The sequence below is a fragment of the Ranitomeya variabilis genome, chromosome 2 (genome assembly GCF_051348905.1).
Source record: "Ranitomeya variabilis isolate aRanVar5 chromosome 2, aRanVar5.hap1, whole genome shotgun sequence".
Taxonomy (NCBI): domain Eukaryota; kingdom Metazoa; phylum Chordata; class Amphibia; order Anura; family Dendrobatidae; genus Ranitomeya; species Ranitomeya variabilis.
The window spans coordinates 424,617,542-424,639,247 of NC_135233.1; the positions used below are offsets into that span (position 1 = coordinate 424,617,542).

General features: G+C 50.3%; 1 protein-coding gene across 4 annotated transcripts in view; it reads right to left on the bottom strand.

Moving 5' to 3' along the window:
• The window catches only part of FAR1 (fatty acyl-CoA reductase 1), a 38,980-nt gene that overhangs the window by 4,260 nt on the left and 13,014 nt on the right, over nt 1-21,706 (bottom strand). Inside the window, exons 4-11 of one of the 4 annotated variants that reach the window (XM_077286668.1) lie at nt 19,149-19,328; nt 16,874-17,051; nt 15,496-15,540; nt 14,760-14,887; nt 14,611-14,678; nt 12,095-12,266; nt 1,092-1,221; nt 314-441 (exon numbers count right to left, since the gene is read on the bottom strand). In XM_077286668.1, the coding sequence (XP_077142783.1) occupies nt 314-441; nt 1,092-1,221; nt 12,095-12,266; nt 14,611-14,678; nt 14,760-14,887; nt 15,496-15,540; nt 16,874-17,051; nt 19,149-19,328 (1,029 nt within the window). Of the gene's footprint in view, nt 1-313; nt 442-1,091; nt 1,222-8,577; nt 8,750-12,094; nt 12,267-14,610; nt 14,679-14,759; nt 14,888-15,495; nt 15,541-16,873; nt 17,052-19,148; nt 19,329-21,706 lie in introns of all 4 variants that reach the window. The other 3 variants (XM_077286670.1, XM_077286669.1, XM_077286667.1) reach the window with 3 other exon arrangements.

The window sequence follows — 21,706 nt, forward strand, 5'->3', positions numbered from 1 at the left end:
GGGGAGGTGAGGACCCTCTAAAAGGAGTTTGAGACATTACTGAAGATTGATAAAAATTCATTTCAAAGATCAGCATCGAGGTTCACGAGCCACCGGACCCTCAGTAGGGGGCACTAATGGCACATACACCATGGTGGCTGTAGAAAGGGGGCGCAGGACTTTATTTTAACGCGGTAGTAAGAACTAGTCTTAGGCACAGAGTGGTACGGTGTAGCCAGCACTACCTGGTGGTACTTTTATCTTTACTATGATGTCCCAGACCACACTCTTCGCCGGCCTGTGCCCTCCCATCACCAGGCGGCAGACAACTTACTTGTTCAGGTGCTTCCTGGCGGCGGGCAGGCCCGACATCTCTTCATTCAGAACATACTTTTTGGTTCCCATACAATAGTTCTCCATATATTCCGCCCAGTGCAGCTGCCGAACGTCAAAGTTAAACACCTGCAAGACACAGAGGACGCTAGAAACCGGCAAATCACAGGAGCGAACTGACGGCCCCCCGCTAAGGCTTCTTTCACACTTCAGTTGTTTGGCGTCAGTCTGCTCCGACATAGTGACGGATCGACGGATCCGTCACAATTGTTGAGAAAACGGTTCTAACGGATCCGTTTTTTTGACGGATCCGTTACTTGGGGGTTGTCTGGGAAAAGTATCTACTTTTTGGAGCATGTGCAATTGAAAAAGCGGATTGGGGCGACGGATCCGCCGAAATGACGGTCGCGACGGATCCGTCGCGAACCGCCATTTCGGCGCAGACAAAAAACTTTATAATGTCCGTCAATGTCTAGATGACGTCCGCCAAATCTTGACGGATCCGTCACATGGCGGATGGAACAGACGACGATCTGCCACAATCCGTCGCTAATGTATGTCTATGGGAAAATAGCGGATCCGCCAAAAAAAAAAAAAAAGGCGGACCCGCTATTTGAGGACTGACGCCAAAAGACTGAAGTGTGAAAGAGGCCTAAGTGACAGCGACGCCACAAAGTGGAGAATGACGGAGGGTGGACGGATCCCACAGACACCCCTCCCCCCAGGTGACAGACAGCCCCCACCCCCCCCCCCCCCCGTACAGCAGACATGCCCCTCACCTTCTTGTCCTCGGGGCTGAGCTGGCTCATTAACATGTTGGTGTTCTCATTACTCCACACCCAGGAGTTACTCGTGAAATACTCCAGTAACATCATGGCTTTGTGCAGACGACTGATCGTTTTCATCATCCTTAACCAAGAGAAGAAAGCCACAAATCATTAGTGACCCCCCATGAGCGGGACAATCGGTGGGGGAAGAGGTCCACAACATTTAATAATCTGGGCACACAAATATCCAACACCCGTGTAGTTCACAAAAGCAACCGGAGTGAGCGGAACGGGAGAGAGAAGCAGAAAAGGCACAAATGACGTGAAGGACAGTCATGGTAATGAACATAGGGCAGACGGATGGAGCAAGAACGCGGAGGAACGCCCATGCGCTACGGACGAGGGCCAGACAGGGGAGGAGCCTCGACGAGGGCCAGACAGGGGAGGAGCCTCGACGAGGGCCAGACAGGGGAGGAGCCTCGACGAGGGCCAGACAGGGGAGGAGCCTCGACGAGGGCCAGACAGGGGAGGAGCCTCGACGAGGGCCAGACAGGGGAGGAGCCTCGACGAGGGCCAGACAGGGGAGGAGCCTCGACGAGGGCCAGACAGGGGAGGAGCCTCGACGAGGGCCAGACAGGGGAGGAGCCTCGACGAGGGCCAGACAGGGGAGGAGCCTCGACGAGGGCCAGACAGGGGAGGAGCCTCGACGAGGGCCAGACAGGGGAGGAGCCTCGACGAGGGCCAGACAGGGGAGGAGCCTCGACGAGGGCCAGACAGGGGAGGAGCCTCGACGAGGGCCAGACAGGGGAGGAGCCTTCAGGGTGAGGACAGAGGAGGAGCCTTCAGGGTGGAGGGTGAGGACAGAGGAGGAGCCTTCAGGGTGGAGGGTGAGGACAGAGGAGGAGCCTTCAGGGTGGGGACAGAAGAGGAGCCTTGAGGAAGGAATTGACAACAAAGGAGCCTCAAATGCAGAGGGTGGGATGAAGAATGAGGCGCTTGGAGGAGGGAAGGCAAGGAGAAACAAGAGGAGATGATACAGGACCCTTGAGGAGGGATGAAACAGACCCCAATGAGGAGATTTGAGGGGGCACCTGACAGAGGAGGAGGGTCAATATAAGAGCAGAGGACAGAAAGGAGGAGGACTGGGAAATCTGGCAGGGCATCTGTCACAGAACCCATCTATTTAGTATTGGGGGCTTATGGGGCTCTAAGATAACGTGTGTGATAACAGGAGACCATTACTGCAGGCCGTGCACATAATAAGCAGAGGGGTTAATGAGAGCCGGCCAAAAATACGCCACCAGTCCCATCATGTTAGGGGGATTCTTCCCTGCTGGATTTACGACCGATTAGAAAACAAAGTATTTTGGGTTCCTGACATCAGGGGATTTAATGGCTACAGCAGAATGTATCTGAGGCCTGAGGATGGTGGATATTGATAATAAAGCACTTAACCTAAATGCTTTCCTGCCAGAGAAGATTACAATGAAACGTGTTACAGGATCTCTTGGCAGCGAAAGCCTCCAAAACCTGGAGGGGGAATTAATGGCATTTCCTTTCAGGTAGTAAAAGGCATTTATTTCCCACATTTAAGCCGCCAAGGAAATAAAATAAATGATCAGAGTTGTGGAGCCTGTGAGAACCCCCCAGTAATTATGTAATATGCAACAGTGCAGGTGCAAGATGCTGCAGGGAGCTCCCCCTAGTGGAGACTGCAGACAGGACCTAATGTGTCTCTCTATACATGGCACGCCCCCTGGTGGTGACTGCAGACAGAATCTTATCATGTATCTCTGTATACAGGGAGCTCCCCCTAGTGGTGGCTGCAGACAGGACCTTATGTGTCTCTATACATGGCGCTCCCCCTAGTGGTGGCTGCAGGGAACTCCCCCTAGTGGTGGCTGCAGACAGGATCTTGTGTATCTCTGTATACAGGGAGCTCCCCCTAGTGGTGACTGCAGACAGGATCTTATGTATCTCTGTATACAGGGAGCTCCCTCTAGTGATCCCATTCAGCTTCAGAGGCAGCAGTCAGGCTGCTAATCTGTGGCCCCTGTTGCAGTCTGTAGTTCAGCCACAGTATGTGAGCCATTTCCTGACAGATCCTATGCAGATTCTTAAGCCTCTAGGATCATGTACAGACACTTATACCATTCTGCTACAAGCTAGGTATTACACAGGTGACCTGCAGCGTTCCATTACCTCACAGTGACCCAGATAGTGACAGAGAAGTGAGTGTAGAGGGGGAAGGCTGCAGTCAGTGAGTCCGGCAATGAATCCGCTCCTTCAAGAATGCTCAGTCTTAGCAGGGATCCTATTTAAAGCAAATGTTGGAGGAGGCTGCAGGAGCAGACCAAGGCGGAGAGGAAAAATGAAGGAGGAAGGCGGACGTGCTTGTGTTTTTACAAACAGGACAGGACCGGGGGTGATTCCGGGACAACACAGCTAGGACATCATTAGGATGCAACACTGGGAATGGACGTCAACCATCCCGGGCATCATCAGCGATAACATAGAGCAGTGCAAAGAGCCAACAAGTGTGGATAACCAGTGCATGTACAATGAGAGGATGCCGTCACACGAGCCGGGTCTGATAGAAAGGAAGGAGACCAAAGCCAAAAACTGCATCAAAGCGACAAGTGTGAAAGCAGAACGACCAAGATGAAAGAAATCAGTGATCCACACCTCCAAACCCAAGACTTTCAGCCATTCTATATTATAGGCTCACACACATTAATGCATTTTCAATCATGTTTAAACTTTACCCCTAAAATATATAAATGACTGAAAGATCATAAAAGCATCAAGGAAAAAAAAAATGCACAAAATGCAGAATTTACTGCAAACTTTTCATATCGGTAATAGCTTAATGCAGAGAAAAGTGACAGGCTTGATGGCAATAGAAGCACGGAGGGTGGAATTAGCCGGTTAGGTTGGTAATTGGGGAACAAACGTTCACTTACTGCACCTCTGAACGGGTCTCGTGCTGAAAACAAACTCTGCGAGCAACAGGAACGAAGAGACGGAAAAGAAAAAAACAACATGGTGGTCTGGCTCCAATGTGGGGATTCCAATGAGAACCACATGAGGATCGAGTGTGCAGACAGCTGCCGGCACCATGAAGGCGCTCGTCCGGATAACGGCAGGGGAGAAGCAGACACTGACCACGATTCATTGGCCAGTCCCTTCTCCAGCTGCCCGGCCAAGCTCCTCCAGCAGATGCAGACAGATATATGCAGGGGAAAGAAGCGGAGACGGTTTGGGGCCCTACAATGCAACACTTTATGGAGCAAGTTCATCCGCATGATCACTACAACTCACTGTTCATCAGTCTTCCTCTCAAACTCTCCTCTCTCCAATCTATCCTGTATGCAGCAGTCAGGGACACAATTCTTTCCAGCTGATACACCGATGCCTCCACTCTGTGCCTGTTATTGCATCGGTTACCCATCCGATACATACAGAATTCAACAAACTCATCACAGTCACCCAGAAACATCTCCACATTGCTGCTCTGCCCTAAACCTCCTTCATCTGTCTGCTACTAGTGATGAGCGAGTATACTCGATGCTCGGGTGATCTCCGAGTATTTGTTAGTGTTCGGAGATTTAGTTTTCATTGCAGCAGCTGAATGATTTACAGCTATTAGCCAGGCTGAGTACATGTGGGGGTTGCCTGGTTGCTAGGGAATCCCCACATGTAATCAAGCTGTCTAGCATCTGTAAATTATTCAGCTGCTGCAATGAAAACTAAATCTCCGAACACTAACAAATACTCGGAGATCACCCAAGCAACGAGTACACTCGCTCATCACTATTTACTACCCTACCTCTTCACAGTGCTGCACCACCCTACATCTCCTCATCCTCATGTCTGCAACCTACCCATCCTCTCCAGTCCTGCACCGCCCTACATCTCATCTTAATGTCTACCACCTACCCGTCCTCTCCACAGTGCTGTATCACTCTACATCTCATCTTTACCCCCTACCTGTCCTCTCCACAGTGCTGCACCGCCCTAAACCTCCTTCTCATCTGTCTACTACCCTACCTCTTCACAGTGCTGCACCGCCCTACATCTCCTCTTCATCTGTCTACCACCTACCCGTCCTCTCCTCAGTGCTGCACATCCCTACATCTCATCTGTCTACCACCTACCTGTCCTCTCCACAGTGCTGCACCACCCTAAACCTCTTTCTCATGTGTCTACTACCCTACCTCTTCACTGTGCTGCACTGCCCTACATCTCATCTACCACCTACCCATCCTCTCCAGTGCTGCACCATCCTACATCTCCTCCTCATCTGTCTACCACCTACCCGTCCTCTCCACAGTGCTGCACCACCCTTACATCTCCTCCTCATCTGTCTACCACCGTGTTCATCTTTGTTCTGCTAATGAGTCAGGATTTTACAATCCCCATAATCTGAATTGCATTCCTGTCTGTAAGACTTTCGTGCTGCATCAGATTTCTAGACTGCTCTACCCAAGACAAGTCAGGAGTTTTAAAAGAGGTTCTTTGTCTACTGTGGTGCCATTGTATATCAAACACGCAATCAAACAATCGCAAGTTCAAGCCCCCTAAGGAGACTAAAAGTAAAAATAAAAAAGGTAAACATAACAATATGGAAATGTATAAAACATGTACATACTTGGTATCACCAAGTCCAATCAATATGAATTTTTTTTTTAGCAAAATTCTTATTTTTAAAATACTGAAAAAAACCTATACATTTGGTATCCCCATAATCGGACTGACATGAGTCACGTTTCGAGGTCATTTTCATTGCACAACGATTGCCGCAAAGATTAAACCCAAAAACAAACAATGGCAGAAATGTTTGGGTTTTTTTTTTTTTCCTCCACCATTTTCACCGCACTTAATTTTTATTTGCACTTTTCCACTTACTCTATATTGTAAAATGAATGTTTTAATTGAAAACAATAACCTGCCCTGCAAAAAAAAAAGCCCCCCCGTATGGCTGTCAGTGCAAAGAATTAAAAAAAAAGTTATAGCCATTTGAAAAAGAGGAAAAAATAAAAACAGAAAAAAAATAGGCTGCATTCTTAAAGGGTCAAATGACCTTGGATTGGTGGTTTAATATCCTTGTTACACCGTATGCTATGATCAGTAGCAGATCGCTCAGTGCACAAAAGCTGCCATTGATCTCGGCAGCACGAGTCCTGTGCTGTCGAGAATGACGATCCTTTGTGCAGCACAAGAGATGATTTCACCAGATGAACGAGTGTTTTGCTGACTCTACGGCAGGGATGCTTCACGTGGACGATTTCAGCATATTGCATTATAGTTGTGCTCCAAACCATCAGTCAGTGGAGAATGTTGCAGAAAGGGACGAGGGGGTAAAAAAATAAATGAGGGACCTCCAGGCAGGAAAGGAAAAGAAAAAAAAAAAAAAAAAAAAAGCAGAAGAGGGGAGGCACAGATTAAAAGGGCGAGCAAATGGGAACGAGCAAGGAGAAAAAGCAAAAACAGATAATGGAAGATAATGGAGATGTAAAGGGGAAGATGAGGTATATACCGGCGCTTCTCAAGCTGCTCCCCGGCGCCATAGCATCGCTTTATGCTGTGCCCCGGCGCCATAGCATCGCTTTATGCTGCGCCCCGGCGCCATAGCATCGCTTTATGCTGTGCCCCGGCTTCATAGCATCGCTTTATACTGCTCCCTGGCACCATAGCATCGCTTTATGCTGCGTCCCGGCACCATAGCATCGCTTTATGCTGCGTCCCGGCGCCATAGCATCACTTTATGCTGCTCCCCAGAGCCATAGCATCGCTTTATGCTGCTTCCCGGAGCCATAGCATCGCTTTATGCTGCTCCCCAGCGCCATAGCATCGCTTTACGCTGCTCCCTGGCACCATAGCATCGCTTTACGCTGCTCCCTGGCACCATAGCATCGCTTTATGCTGCGCCCCGGCGCCATAGCATCGCTTTATGCTGCATCCCGGCACCATAGCATCGCTTTATGCTGCTCCCCGGCGCCATAGCATCGCTTTATGCTGCTCCCTGGCGCCATAGCATCGCTTTATGCTGCTCCCTGGCACCATAGCATCGCTTTACGCTGCTCCCTGGCACCATAGCATCGCTTTATGCTGCGTCCCGGCACCATAGCATCGCTTTATGCTGCTCCCCGGCGCCATAGCATCGCTTTATGCTGCTCCCCGGCGCCATAGCATCGCTTTATGCTGCTCCCCGGCGCCATAGCATCGCTTTATGCTGCTCCCCGGCGCCATAGCATCGCTTTATGCTGCTCCCCGGCGCCATAGCATCGCTTTATGCTGCTCCCCGGCGCCATAGCATCGCTTTATGCTGCATCCCGGCACCATAGCATCGCTTTATGCTGCTCCCCGGCGCCATAGCATCGCTTTATGCTGCTCCCCGGCGCCATAGCATCGCTTTATGCTGCTCCCTGGCACCATAGCATCGCTTTACGCTGCTCCCTGGCACCATAGCATCGCTTTATGCTGCGTCCCGGCACCATAGCATCGCTTTATGCTGCTCCCCGGCGCCATAGCATCGCTTTATGCTGCTCCCCGGCGCCATAGCATCGCTTTATGCTGCTCCCCGGCGCCATAGCATCGCTTTATGCTGCTCCCCGGTGCCATAGCATCGCTTTATGCTGCTCCCCGGCGCCATAGCATCGCTTTATGCTGCTCCCCGGCGCCATAGCATCGCTTTATGCTGCTCCCCGGCGCCATAGCATCGCTTTATGCTGCTTCCCTTGGCCATAGCACTGCTTTATGCTGCTCCCTGGCACCATAGCATCGCTTTATGCTGTGCCATAGCATCACTTTATGCCGCTCCCCAGAGCCATAGCATCGCTTTATGCTGCTCCCCAGAGCCATAGCATCGCTTTATGCTGCTCCCCTGGGCCACATCATCGCTTTATGCTGCTCCCTGGCACCATAGCATCGCTTTATGCTGCTCCCTGGCACCATAGCATCGCTTTATGCTGCTCCCTGGCACCATAGCATCGCTTTACGCTGCTCCCTGGCACCATAGCATCGCTTTACGCTGCTCCCTGGCACCATAGCATCGCTTTACGCTGCTCCCTGGCACCATAGCATCGCTTTATGCTGCTCCCTGGCACCATAGCATCGCTTTATGCTGCTCCCTGGCGCCATAGCATCGCTTTATGCTGCGCCCCAGCGCCATAGCATCGGTTTATGCTGCTCCCCGGGGCCATAGCATCGCTTTATACTGCCCCACGCTCTGGATTTTGGCATATTTTAATGTCATGCCGGTTCAGGAGACACTGTGACCACGGCGTGGTCCAGACTTCATTGTGGTCGTCTGAGGGTCCCCAGGAGAAAGTTTGAGAAGCGCCGGTATTAACCCTTCGAGGGCAGCAATATTGGCTTAGTTAAAAAGTCACTTTTTTGATTTGTTTGTATTTATTTTTGCCATTGAGCCTGCGTCTTCTCCGCACGCCTTCACCAGGATAACAGCACCTCCTAGTTTTAAGTGCAACCTCCTTACCAGGGTTTCTGACCTGTCAACCTGAGAATAGCATCATACAACAGTGCGGGAACTATATGACTGACAGCCGTCCAGTAATGGTGCAAAAGGGGGTTGTTTCGAAGGTTAACATTGGGGCGCCTGAGGGCCTGTTCTAAAGGATTCATCTTGAAGGAAACATTTACATAATATTCTGTAGGAGAAATAAGGATCAGATGCAGTGAGAACACGTAGACAGTCTGGGACTAAACACAATAGTCATACAATGATGCATTAGAAGGAGGACGCCTTATTAAAGGGAATGAGCCGCCTGAGGATGGACGTCTCCTCCAATTCCAGCGCACCTTGTTCTGCCATCACCGGCAAAAGGTCACTGTACAGGATGTGAGATAGTGAATGTAGCACTCACCGGGGGGGGGGGTGCGGGTGCGGGTAACACACGTCACTTCTATGGCCCAGGGGGAGAGCTATGCATGCATTTCACCATAGCGAACCTGCACTTAAAGGGGTCGTGTCATATTTCGTCAGGAGCGCACTGCTCCTCTGCCTAGTGGCAGTGCACTCCTGAACACTGACAGCTCTGCTGATCCGAGCAGTGCACTCTCAAATGCTGCAGAGTTTTATCTCTGCAGCATGGGAGGAGCGATACGACCAGATCTAGAGAAGCCCTGCGTAGTAAAAAGCTGGAAAATGTGTGATCATTGCCTAGGAAACCGGCCACTTCTGCAGTCTGTCACAGATCTGTCGGCCCCATGTCTCTTGCCCTTACTAAGAGGCACACAAGCCCCCACGTGACCTCATTCAAGGACCCTCACTAGCAAATAAGGGACAACGTCACATCCTCACCCCACTGCTGCCCTTCTTTGGGTCACTGTAAATTAATTCTGACCTTATTGTCATGAACCAGGAGGCTCAGGATGAATATGATAGAAAATAGACACTACGTCAACATTTCCTGCCCGTCCAGATAGCCGCCCAGAACAGGCATTTATTATAGATATAATAAATAGCTAAACAAACCTACTTCTCATCTCTCATATCCTCCCTATCTCACAACCCTAAACAGTTATTCAACACCTTCAATTCTCTCCTCCGTCCCCCAGCACCTCCTCCCTCCTCACTTATCTCTGCTGAAGACTTTGCCTCATTCTTCAAGCAGAAGATTGATAACATCAGAGACAGTTTTGGTCAACAAGCCCCAGAGCCCTTCCTCCCAACTTCCCTACCCTCCACCTCCAAAACCAACTACTCCACCATTACAGAAGATCAACTCGCCACTCTACTCTCAAGATCGCATCTCACCACCTGTGCACTTGACCCGCTCCCAACCCACCTCATCCCAAACCTCACCACAATCTTCATCCCAACCCTAACCCATCTCTTCAACCTATCACTAACAAATGGTGTTTTCCCCTCAAGCTTTAAACATGCCTCCATCACACCTATCCTCAAAAAGCCCTCTCTTGACCCATCCTTTGTATCTAGCTATCGCCCTATATCACTTCTCCCCTATGCCTCAAAACTACTGGAACAACACGTCTACCTTGAACTGTCCTCCCATCTCTCTTCTTGCTCCCTCTTTGACCGCTTACAATCTGGCTTCCGGCCACACCATTCCACTGAAACTGCCCTAACTAAGGTCACCACTGACCTTTTAACCGCCAAGAGCAAGCGACACTACTCTGTTCTCCTCCTCCTCGACCTGTCGGCTGCCTTTGACACAGTGGACCATTCCCTATTATTACAGACCCTCTCATCCCTTGGCATCACAGACTTGGCCCTATCCTGGATCTCATCATACCTAACAGACCGGACATTCAGCGTCTCCCACTCACACACCACCTCCTCACCTCGCCCCCTCTCTGTCGGAGTCCCACAAGGTTCAGTCCTTGGGCCCCTGCTCTTCTCCATTTACACCTTTGGCCTGGGACAGCTCATAGAATCTCATGGCTTTCAGTATCACCTCTATGCTGATGACACACAGATCTACATCTCTGGACCAGATATCACCTCCCTACTAACCAGAATCCCTCAATGTCTGTCCACTATTTCATCCTTCTTCTCCGCTAAATTTCTGAAACTTAACATGGACAAAACAGAATTCATCATCTTTCCCCCATCTCACGTGACCCCCCCAACGAACCTATCCATTACAGTAAATGGCTGCCCACTCTCCCCAGTCCCACAAGCTCGCTGCCTCGGGGTTATCCTTGACGCTGATCTCTCCTTCAAACCACATATCCAAGCCCTTTCCACTTCCTGCCGACTTCAACTCAAAAATATTGCACGAATCCGTTCATTCCTCAACCAAGAATCTGCAAAAACCCTAGTCCATGCCCTCATCATCTCTCGTCTTGACTACTGCAACCTCCTGCTCTGTGGCCTCCCCTCAAACACTCTCGCACCCCTCCAATCTATTCTAAACTCTGCTGCCCGACTAATCCACCTGTCCTCCCGCTATTCTCCGGCCTCTCCCCTCTGTCAATCCCTTCACTGGCTCCCCATTGCCCAGAGACTCCAGTACAAAACCCTAACCATGACGTACAAAGCCATCCACAACCTGTCTCCTCCTTACATCTGTGACCTCATCTCCCGGTACTTTCCTACACGCAACCTCCGATCCTCACAAGATCTCCTTCTCTACTCCCCTCTTATCTCCTCTTCCCACAATCGTATACAAGATTTCTCTCGCGTATCACCCCTACTCTGGAACCCTCTACCACAACACATCAGACTCTCGCCCACCATCGAAACCTTCAAAAAGAATCTGAAGACCCACCTCTTCCGACAAGCCTACAACCTGCAGTAACCACCGATCAACCAACCGCTGCACGATCAGCTCTATCCTCACCTACTGTATTCTCACCCATCCCTTGTAGATTGTGAGCCCTCGCGGGCAGGGTCCTCACTCCTCCTGTACCAGTTACGACTTGTATTGTTCAAGATTATTGTACTTGTTTTTATTATGTATACCCCTCCTCACTTGTAAAGCGCCATGGAATAAATGGCGCTATAACAATAAATAATAATAATAATAAATAATAATAATAGATGAAGATTGGGACCCCCAGCATTTCTATACTGAGTGTTGCCCGCACACTCGAGGAGTGAGGAATACCGTGGGTGACAAAGCAAAGACAAACAAGAATTAAAACAGACGTCCATTTTCAGGCTCGCGGGTGCATTCCCTTTAACGTACAGGCGGGAGACGATTTAGTGGATCAACATGGAAGTAGCAGGATAAAAAATGTGATTGCAGACTGAAAAGCCACCCAAATTGCACTTGAAGCCCCCCCCCCAAATAATAGAATGTGGCCCCCAATAAGACCCCTGGGGGATTGGTGCACGTTGATCCAGAAAGTCTGTCTCTGCCGGCGAGGCGCCCGGTGCGGGTCGACCATGGTTAGTACTGGGTTAGGCGGACGCATGCTTCGCGGACAGCAGACGGCCCATCGGCTCAGGGCCCGATTCGCAGTCAGTCACTGGCGCTTGACATGTAAGAGGAACAGAAAAAAATGACAGAGCGATCCACCATTACCTTGGGCTTCTTCCAGTAATCCTGAGGTAGATATCATACAGGAATGCTGGGGCCTTATGGCTTACAGCAATCCAATAGTGATATAATAGGTGATTGGAGGTTAGATTTACATTGGGCCGTCTGAAGGCCTGTTCGAGAGGATTCCTCTTGAAAGTGGAAATTACATGGTATTCTGAGAAAGAAAAGTTGTTCAATAGCTTAACCGTGTAATGACCGGCGACAGAAAACGCTCACAGAACCATAAAGACATCACAACTACGGGTGGAGGGGGGGGGAGGGGAGCATGCCATGTCCGCTGCCTACCAGGACGCCACCGGCTACGCGTGACCGCGACTATGCGGCAAGGACAGCTCAGTTTGGTGCCCTCTCTCCGTCTGGGTTCCCCTACTTTTTTTTCTGTTCCTCTTAAACCACTTCCCAATATTTGCTCTTAAGTCAGAACATTTTCCGCTAAAAAAAAATAAAAAATTGTAAATATAAAATGTATTTTATGGTTGGATTTTTAGGGGAAAATGTGCTGCAAGATGCTCAATGAAAAAAAAAAAAAAAAAAAAAAGGATTAATCCACCTCCGGTGAAGCCAGTCACCCAATTTGATCTCGTGCCACCTATTGTGTAAATTAGTTTGGATTTTAGAATTAAAAATAAAATTAAAATAAAAAGGTAAAAAACATTGAATTTTTATAAAAATGGCTGCAAAATTAAAAAGGTAATTCAATTCCTGGAAAAGTGATAAGATAAATATCTCCGTGTGCGGAATGAGCCATCATCTGCGGGCAAGCACGTGGGCTAATACATTATAATGGGGTACCCTCTGTATAAGCGTCCGAGCATGGACATATATACGAGGCTGCGGAGACCCGCAGCCGCTCCGTGCATCATGGTCAGGGCTCGGATCATGACAAATGGATCCCTGAATCCAGCCTAAAAGGGATCACAGTGGGTCCAGCCTTTAAAACCTCCTGGGCAAGCTGCCTACAGGAAAATGACTTCATATGGGTGCTGGGAGCCCCCCGATCCTGGGAACAGGGCTCTCAGACTGAAGCGGGGGTCGAGCGTACCCACCTTCAGGCCATTCCATTCATTCTCTGCGAGATGGCTGCAAAAAGCCAAGTAAAGTCCACCAGTCCTGTGCAGAAAGACTGGAGCAGAGGCGCACATTATTAGGATAGGCGGGGGTCCCAGCAGTCAGACCCCCAGTGATCTATGGCTATGAGATCACGTACAAGTCAGCAGGCCAGGACACAATCCACAGGTTTGGCCGACCTTATTCTAAAGTGTATTGGCTCCTTTATCTTAAGCCTGACCTACAATGGTGAGTATTAAAGGGAGACCCTTACCTCCGCTTTCGGACATACCAGGCCCCCTTAATCTGCTATTTATCTTTATTAGCAGAGAACTCCGGATGATTGAAGTAAACCAACGTCCCCCTGAGTGTCCCCTAAGGCTTCTTTCACACTTCAGTTTTTTGGCGTCAGTCACTTCCGACATAATGACGGATCGACGGATCCGTCACAATAGTTGAAAAAACGGATGTAACGGATCCGTTTTTTTGACGGATCCGTTACTCGGGGGTTGTATATACTTTTTGGAGCATGCGCAATTGAAAAAAATTGAAAAAACGGATTGGGGCGACGGATCCGCCGAAATGACGGTCGCGACGGATCCGTCGCCCATAGGTGGCTATTCTATGAAATGACGGACGCGACGGATCCGTCGCGATCCGCCATTTCAACGCAGACAAAAAACGTTGCAATGACCGTCAATGTCTAGATGACGTCCGCCAAATTTTGACGGATCCGTCGCATGACGGATGGAACGGACGACCATCCGTAAAAATCCGTCGCTAATGCAAGTCTATGAGGAAAAAAACGGATCCGTCGAAAAAAAACCCGGATCCGTTTTTTGAGGAAAATGGCGGATTTAGACTGACGCCAAACAACTGAAGTGTGAAAGAGGCCTAAATAGTAAAGATGTCGGCAGACGAGACTTACATGGGGGTGAATACCAGGAATAGCCCACAGGCAAGGGTTGCAATGCTCCCGATTGTGAGACATTTAATTGTGGACCCCCGCCCCTTTAAATCCACCACCTTTCTATAGTCTATGGGTCACTGACTACGAGTGCAGATAATCTATTAGCCCAGGTACCTTCCAACAAGAGGAAAACAAATTTAGATAAAAACCATGAAGCCAATTGATGCGAAGAGTTGTCGGATCTATGAGACTAAGAGCACAAGAGACATCCATTCTTATCACGATCCGCAGAACATAAGAGAAAAAACTTCATTCTTGAACAAAATTATATTCAAGTAATGCAAAATCCTACAAAAGTCAGGAGTCATGCCGAGCTAAAAGCTTAAAAAAAATAAAATAAGCCCGCAGCATGTAAGCAGAGCATTCCTTATCTACAGGCTGCCCTGCGAGAAGTCCAAGGAGCAGCTGCAGGACGGCGCTGCGCCACTACCCTGCCAGCGATATGCCGCAATAAGCTGGGACAGAAGGGAAGTGCTCATACCGACTTCACCCCAGTGGAAGGGATTGGTTCCTCCGGTCGTGCAGTTGTACACGATGATGTTTTTTGGCCTGAAAATGAAGAAAACGGAGAAGTTACGACACTGCGGACAAGAGCCGGCTCTGGGGCTACGGACAGAGAAGCGGTGTCACCTGCTGTACCTATTCACTCCCGAGTACCAGGCCGCCGCCACCGTGGTGTTCACAACCACATCCACAGGGATGAGGTCGGCCACGGCGTTGTTGGACGCTCTCATGGTGCGGAGGATTCCCTTTCCTGCCTGTAAAATGACAGCGATGAATGGCAGAAACGTAAAAATCGATTAAACCAGTCTGCTAATGTACATCGCTTCCTACTGCTGAAGACATTTAGGTAATTGCCCCCCGGGACCAATCAGTCACAACCCGGAGACTCATTGATTTAACCCTTCCCTGGTCTCACGTAAGGAGCGGGGAAACCGCGGCACTCGGCACATTGATGGAACAAGCTGGCTGCCATCACTGCCATTAACCGCTTACATGCCTGCGACACTGAAGCGATTGGGGGGAGATCTCGCTCCATCACCAGCCCCCCACCCGCTCCCACTGACTCTTTAGATTTGCCATTCAGGACCCAGAAGCCATGGTGGGGATGGCACTGTGTTATTACTTCTCTTCTTAGTGGGTATTGTAGCCGGAAGCAGCCATCACTTCTCTGGATAAATACTAAACAGACGGAGGACTGACAGTTGGAGCCAAGATGGGGCAACAGATGTGGGGGAACATCAATCTTCCAGAGGTGTAAATCAAAGCCTGTGATGAAGTCTATCCACAGTCGGCCAGGATACTCCAATAATATTGTGATGTGATCCGTGTGCCATTGAGGAAGGGGTCGGCTATGACTACTTACAGCAATGAAAAGACCACTTGGACCATTGAAATTATCGATCCAGCCCTGCGGAGAAGAAAGAGGCGTTCAGTGCTGTACACCTGTGACAGCAAACATGGCAGGCGTATACTTTACTAATGTACACATTCATTTCCAGGGTTACTGTCCCTTTAAGGCTCCAATAATCAGCACAGATACTAAGAAAACCTCCCAAAATAAACACAAGTGTGACCACGGACATCCACAGATCCGACAAGTGCAGGAGCCTCCGGTGTGTACGGTACAATGCTCACCCGGGTACAAGAGGAATCCCGAAACCGCAGCAGACATGACACCGTGAGCCAGACAGTGCACACCCGCAATACCAGGTAGCCCCAATACCAGGTAGCCCGCTGTCCCCAATACCAGGCAGCCCGCCGTCCCCAATACCAGGCAGCCAGCCATCTCCAATACCAGGCAGCCTGCCGTCCCCAATACCAGGTAGCCCGCCTGCAATACCAGGTAGCCAGCCATCCCCAATACCAGGCAGCCCTCCGCCCCCAATACCAGGTAGCCCGCCTGCAATACCAGGTAGCCCGCCGTCCCCAATACCAGGCAGCCCGCCACCCGCACCACCAGGTAGCCCCAATACCAAGAAGCCCGCCCGCAATACTAGGTAGCCCGCACTTACCAGGTAGCCCGCCGCCCGCAATATCAGGTAGCCCGCCTGCACCAGGTAGTCCACCGCCCGTGCTTACCAGGTAGCCCACCGCACGCAATACCAGGAAGCCCGCAGCTCGCTGTTCCCCACGCACAGGAACTGCAGTTTACAATTGCTCGTAATGAGCTGCACAAAATAGCCCCCCGCCCTTACCAGATAGCCTGCCTGCACCAGGTAGCCCGCAATGCCAGGTAGCCTGCCTGCATCAGGTAGCCCACGCTTACCAGGTAGCCCGCCCGCAATACCAGGAAGCCTGCCACCCGCGCTTACCAGGTAGCCTACCTGCACCAAGTAGCCCGCTATACCAGGTAGCCCGCCACCACCAAGTGTCCCGCTATACCAGGTAGCCCGCCCGCTATACCAGGTAGCCTGCCCGCACTAAGTAGCCCGCCACCCACTATACCAGGTAGCCCGCCTGCACTAGGTAGCCCGCCCCCTGCAATACCAAGTAGCCCGCTACCAGCACTTACCAGGTAGCCTGCAGCTCACCGCTCCCCACACAGGAACTGCAGTTTACAATCACTCGTAATGAGCTGCACAAATATTTTCTGACTCTGGTACATACATTGCCGGAGGGATTAGAAAAGAGGATGAATTGAAGACCAGGAGGTAAGAAAGTCAATGATTGACGAGACTACACGAGACGGATATCGCGCACTCGTGTAAGCAAAAGGTTAACACTGGGATTGTTTCACTTACAGGAAATGGTTCCTTCCAGCTGGCACCGACGATGGAGGGCCTGACGATGGCGATGTTCAGCTTACTGCCTTCCTGCTGGACTATGTATTCCGCCAGGGCCTTTGTGTAGGTGTACGTGTTTGGCCGGTCCCCTATCAGTTTCGGGGTGATGTCGTTCACCAGGCCGTCCTCCATCCATCTGTGAAGGCACGGACATTGGTCAGAAGACTCATTAACCCATTGTGAAAGACTCAAGATCTTACAGGGGTATTCCAGTAAGTCAGGATAGGACAGATTGCTGCTGAAAAGTGCGGTGGCCGATCATGCCATTGATTCTGCAGGTGCCTGTCAGGGACAGTGTGACTTCTCATGGGGCAGGCAGAGACCGCTTATTACCGCCCCTGCGTTCCCGATCCCTGCATACACCGTGCAGATCAGAAGAAAAACGTGACAATGCGATTACACTGCTGGAGTTTTCCTGAATAGTCTTCTCGTAGCAAAAATACGGTGAGTACGCCGACCTCTAAAAGATACCGTGTGCCCTTACCCTTATTTTGGATAAAAAAACGATATATATTTTATTATTGAACATATTAATCTTGCATTTTTTAACATATAAAATAAAACCTGTTGGACATTTGTGGCGATAGACGTCACCTGGTGTTGAACTTTGTAACCCGACAATAACTTGGTAACTTTGCAAACCCCACGGCCAAGATTTCTAGACGGAGCAGATCCTGTAAATGTGGGTGGTGAAGGTGTGAAGACTTCACTACAGACCTGTAATAACAGGAAAGTCTCCTCGTCAATCAACCCTCTGCGGCTCCACCCGAGACGTGCCTGCCGCTGTCACAGGTCATGCCTTCCACATGCAGAGTAAAGGTCGCTGAGGGGCTGAACTGAAGTTTATGGACCTCTGAGCAAAAAAATGCGGAATTACAAGTTGCCGCCCCAGGGCGGTCTACACCTGCTCTCACAAGGGGAAGGGTTACGTCGCTTTGAGGACATTTGTGATTTGTACGGTGAGGTTATTGGAGCATCCACCCCTAAAAAACATCCAGGATGCTCTAAAAATAATAACGTATAATCAGCGGACTCCTGCAGTGTGGCCCGGGGTCAATGACAGTCTCCGGGCTTCCCCTTCCAGACTGATCACAGGCCACAGTGGTAAGCACATCCAGTGATTGGCTGCAGCGGTCACAAGCCCGTTTGGCCTGGAGATGAAGCAGAGACCAGTGGATGACCAGGGCAGCTATCCAAGGAATGACTTGAAGACTGGTGGGATTCCACCGAGCACAAGAACAGGGCTAAGATGTCGCGTGTGAATGGGGGCTGCGCAGACACCGGCGGGACCGTAGAGAATGAACACAGAGGTGGTCACCACAAAATTATTCCAGAGGAGTATTTCAGAGCCTCAGGATCGGAGGGGGTCTCAGCATATGGGACAATACATGTTGAGAAAACCCCACAAAATGAGATGACAGGAGAGATTTGTAGTCCGTGAGGGCCACCAGCCGATTAGCATAAAAAAGGAAGCGCCACATGCAAAAATGCAAGGATTAAAGATACATATAAACAGAAAAAAAAAACCCTCCAAATACAAATCCTAAAACCGTACAGAATATCCCCCCAGAGGACCGCGACCCTCAGATTATCGGCTTCCCTGCAGGCGCTGGACGGAGGCATCTGACCCCTGCACCTTCGCCTCTGCCCAGGCAGGTATTTATATCCAGAGAGCAGTAATTATAGAAGGGCCGGCGTCAGCTTCTCGCCCATCAGCGAGACCAGGACTAATCCTCCTTGGCACCGAGATGAGGAGCCAAGAAGTTCTCAGCATACAATTACCTTCAGGAGTCACCTTTATTGTATGGAGGAGGCGATCATAAAAAGTGTTCGGTGGACGGGCTGCGCGAGGGGGCACACCGTCTCACGGATGGGCTGCGCGAGGGGGCACACCGCCTCACGGAAGGGCTGCGCGAGGGGGCACACCGCCTCACGGATGGGCTGCGCGAGGGGGCACACCGCCTCACGGATGGGCAGTGTGAGGGAGACGCACTGCCTCATGGATGGGCTGTGTGAGGGGGACGCACCGCCTCATGGATGGGCTGTGCGAGGGGGAGAGAGGGTGCACCGCCTAGCGGACAGACGGGCTGCGCGAGGGGGGTGCATCGATCCAGCTCTGCTAGCACTGCAGTGTATACCGGGCACGCTGGCAGGTCCCAGCACAATGCAGGTCTTATGGGAGATCTCACTGCACTGACACACTGTCACGAGCCAGGTGATGTACGATACTTACTCCAGGGACTCTATGAGCTTCCTGGGATCCAAGGGGGGAGGGTACACGACTTCCTCAATGTGCTTCCGGTTGCAGTTGGCGTATGCGGTCGATACGTGAATGAAAACCTCCAGTTTCTTCATCTTCTGGGCGAGATGTAACAGCTGCTGCGTGGCGATGACGTTCAGCTGCATGGCATCACTGGAAGGGACAGAAGACAGACATCAGTACAGAGACTTCACAAGAGTATCAACATGGCCGCCACGGGGTCTTCCCGCAGGCCTCCGGGCACCCTGTGATCACCTCGCAGGTGGGGGGTGCCCAGAATGTCGGCCATACATGCTACTGGCAGGTCGGCTCCTGACCGGAGCTCAGGTGCAGTTACAGATGGATGGCATCGCCGCCCCGAGTCCGCTCCATGTGTACGTCACACATCAGGAAGGGGTTAAAAAGGTCATTAATATCAGACAAGCGGGGAGGTCACAACATAAAGAAAAATAAAGTGAAACTGAAGACAACAGAAGGGGGTGAGAACAGCGACTAAATAATCCTGAGCGCCGGCGGAGCAGCACAGGGCGGCCTCCCCGCCCGGCTCAGGGTCCGTCTATACTCAGCCTATTCTTGCATTATCCTCCATTACCGGGAATCAGAGCAGCATCATCAATGTCATCTGGAGGCCTCTGTGACCTCGCCGTACCCGACGGCTGCCAACTAATCTCCCGCACATCTTATCAAGCCAAACTCTGCTGCCCTTTTACACAATAAATCGGGTTCTGCAGGATCTCACATATGTACAGTACAAACAGCAAGATTACCGTCCATCACAAGAAACAAAACAAATAAAATCCTTTCTTTCCTAATGTTGAGGAGCAACGTGCTCAATCCAACAGCATCAAAAGGAGTCACCTACAGTAATACAGGCTGGATGTGAGGTCTGAAAGTCCTCCCTGTAATACAGTCTGGATGTGAGGTCTGTGTCCTCCCAGTAATACAGGCTGGATGTGAGGTCTGTGTGTCCTCCCACTAATACAGGCTGGATGTGAGGTCTGTGTGTCTCTCCCAGTAATACAGGCTGGATGTGAGATCTGTTTGTCCTCCCAGTAAAGGAAAGGTTTCGGCGTGCACTCAGCCTTTAATAAAGCTAGGTGCTGGTGTAATGGACCTATGGCCCAGATAGCAATAAATATTGAAATTCACCGCACTCTCTTTAGAATAGTTATGCAAATCTCGTATCAATTTATTAAATGAGAACTGGGAGCGTAACAGAATATTACAGCATAAGCGATCATACAACGTTTCGGCTCAACCAGAGCCTTTGTCACGTATTCGCTGTAAAGAAACAGAGAAATATGCAAAATACAGCATAAATAAAATAAAAGTTACATAATGGATTGTCAATACAATAATGGATCGTCCTAAGTTTGAAAAGGGAGAGACAGACATGTCCACCAACAATAATATACAAGGACATCCGTGGAAATGATGAATCAGGGATCAAGATTCGCGGTGACGTCACCGCTGTGATCTGATTTCACTTTACGGCCGGGAGTCAGTCAGTGCGGGAAGCAGACGGCAAGGGACCTGACGGACACCGGAATGTGAGTATGCACTGTTTGTTTGTTTTTTACATTTACGACGGTAACCAGGGTAAACATCGGGTTACTAAGCGCGGCTCTGCGCTTAGTAACCCGATGTTTACCCTGGTTACAAGCGAACGCATCGTTGGATCGGTGTCACACACACCGATCCAACGATGACAGCGGGAGATCCAGCGACGAAAGAAAGTTCCAAACGATCTGCTACGACGTACGATTCTCAGCAGGGTCCCTGATCGCTGCTGCGTGTCAGACACAGCGATATCGTATGGATATCGCTGGAACGTCACGGATCGTACCGTCGTAGCGACAAAAGTGCCACTGTGAGACGGTACCCTTAGATGCTTTCCTTCCTTTTCCCACTCTGATCTACTGTGTACAACCTCCTCCCCATTCCTGCTGCTACGTTTACCAAATGTGAGTAGTGGGGAAGACTACATAGGAAGTTCCTCAAATTTGTATTTGGGAAGCAAATAAAAAAATAAATTAAATAAAATCAGAAGTGCCCATGGCTTTAACTCCTGATGAGTAATTAAGATGCCTGCAGTAGGTTCCTGAATACAAAGTAATGTCAGAATGGGAGGCTTCCTGCAAGTAGCCATGATTGGCAGAAGTGACCTCTCCCCATTATGTGGGGTGCCTGGAGCGCCCCCTGCTTGCTGAGAGCTGCAGAGACATGCGTGCTGCTGCACAGGGACAGCTCACCTCACCTCCTCTCCCGGGCCTCGGATCTGGACACCATTTGCTGGGATTTCATTGGTGACACCGATTCCTCGTTATGTAATATTCCAGTGTGTTTTGGCTCTTACACCAAGGTAACACTAGTTATCCTGAAATAGCTGCTGACACTGCGGTGACCATGATGACATGAGCCGGAGTGACATTTCTGACCGGGACCAGTCATGAGCCATCTGACATCTCTGCAGTGATCGCCGGCACACACGGTATGAGATACCGACACTAAGGGGAGATGGTGCTGCCATG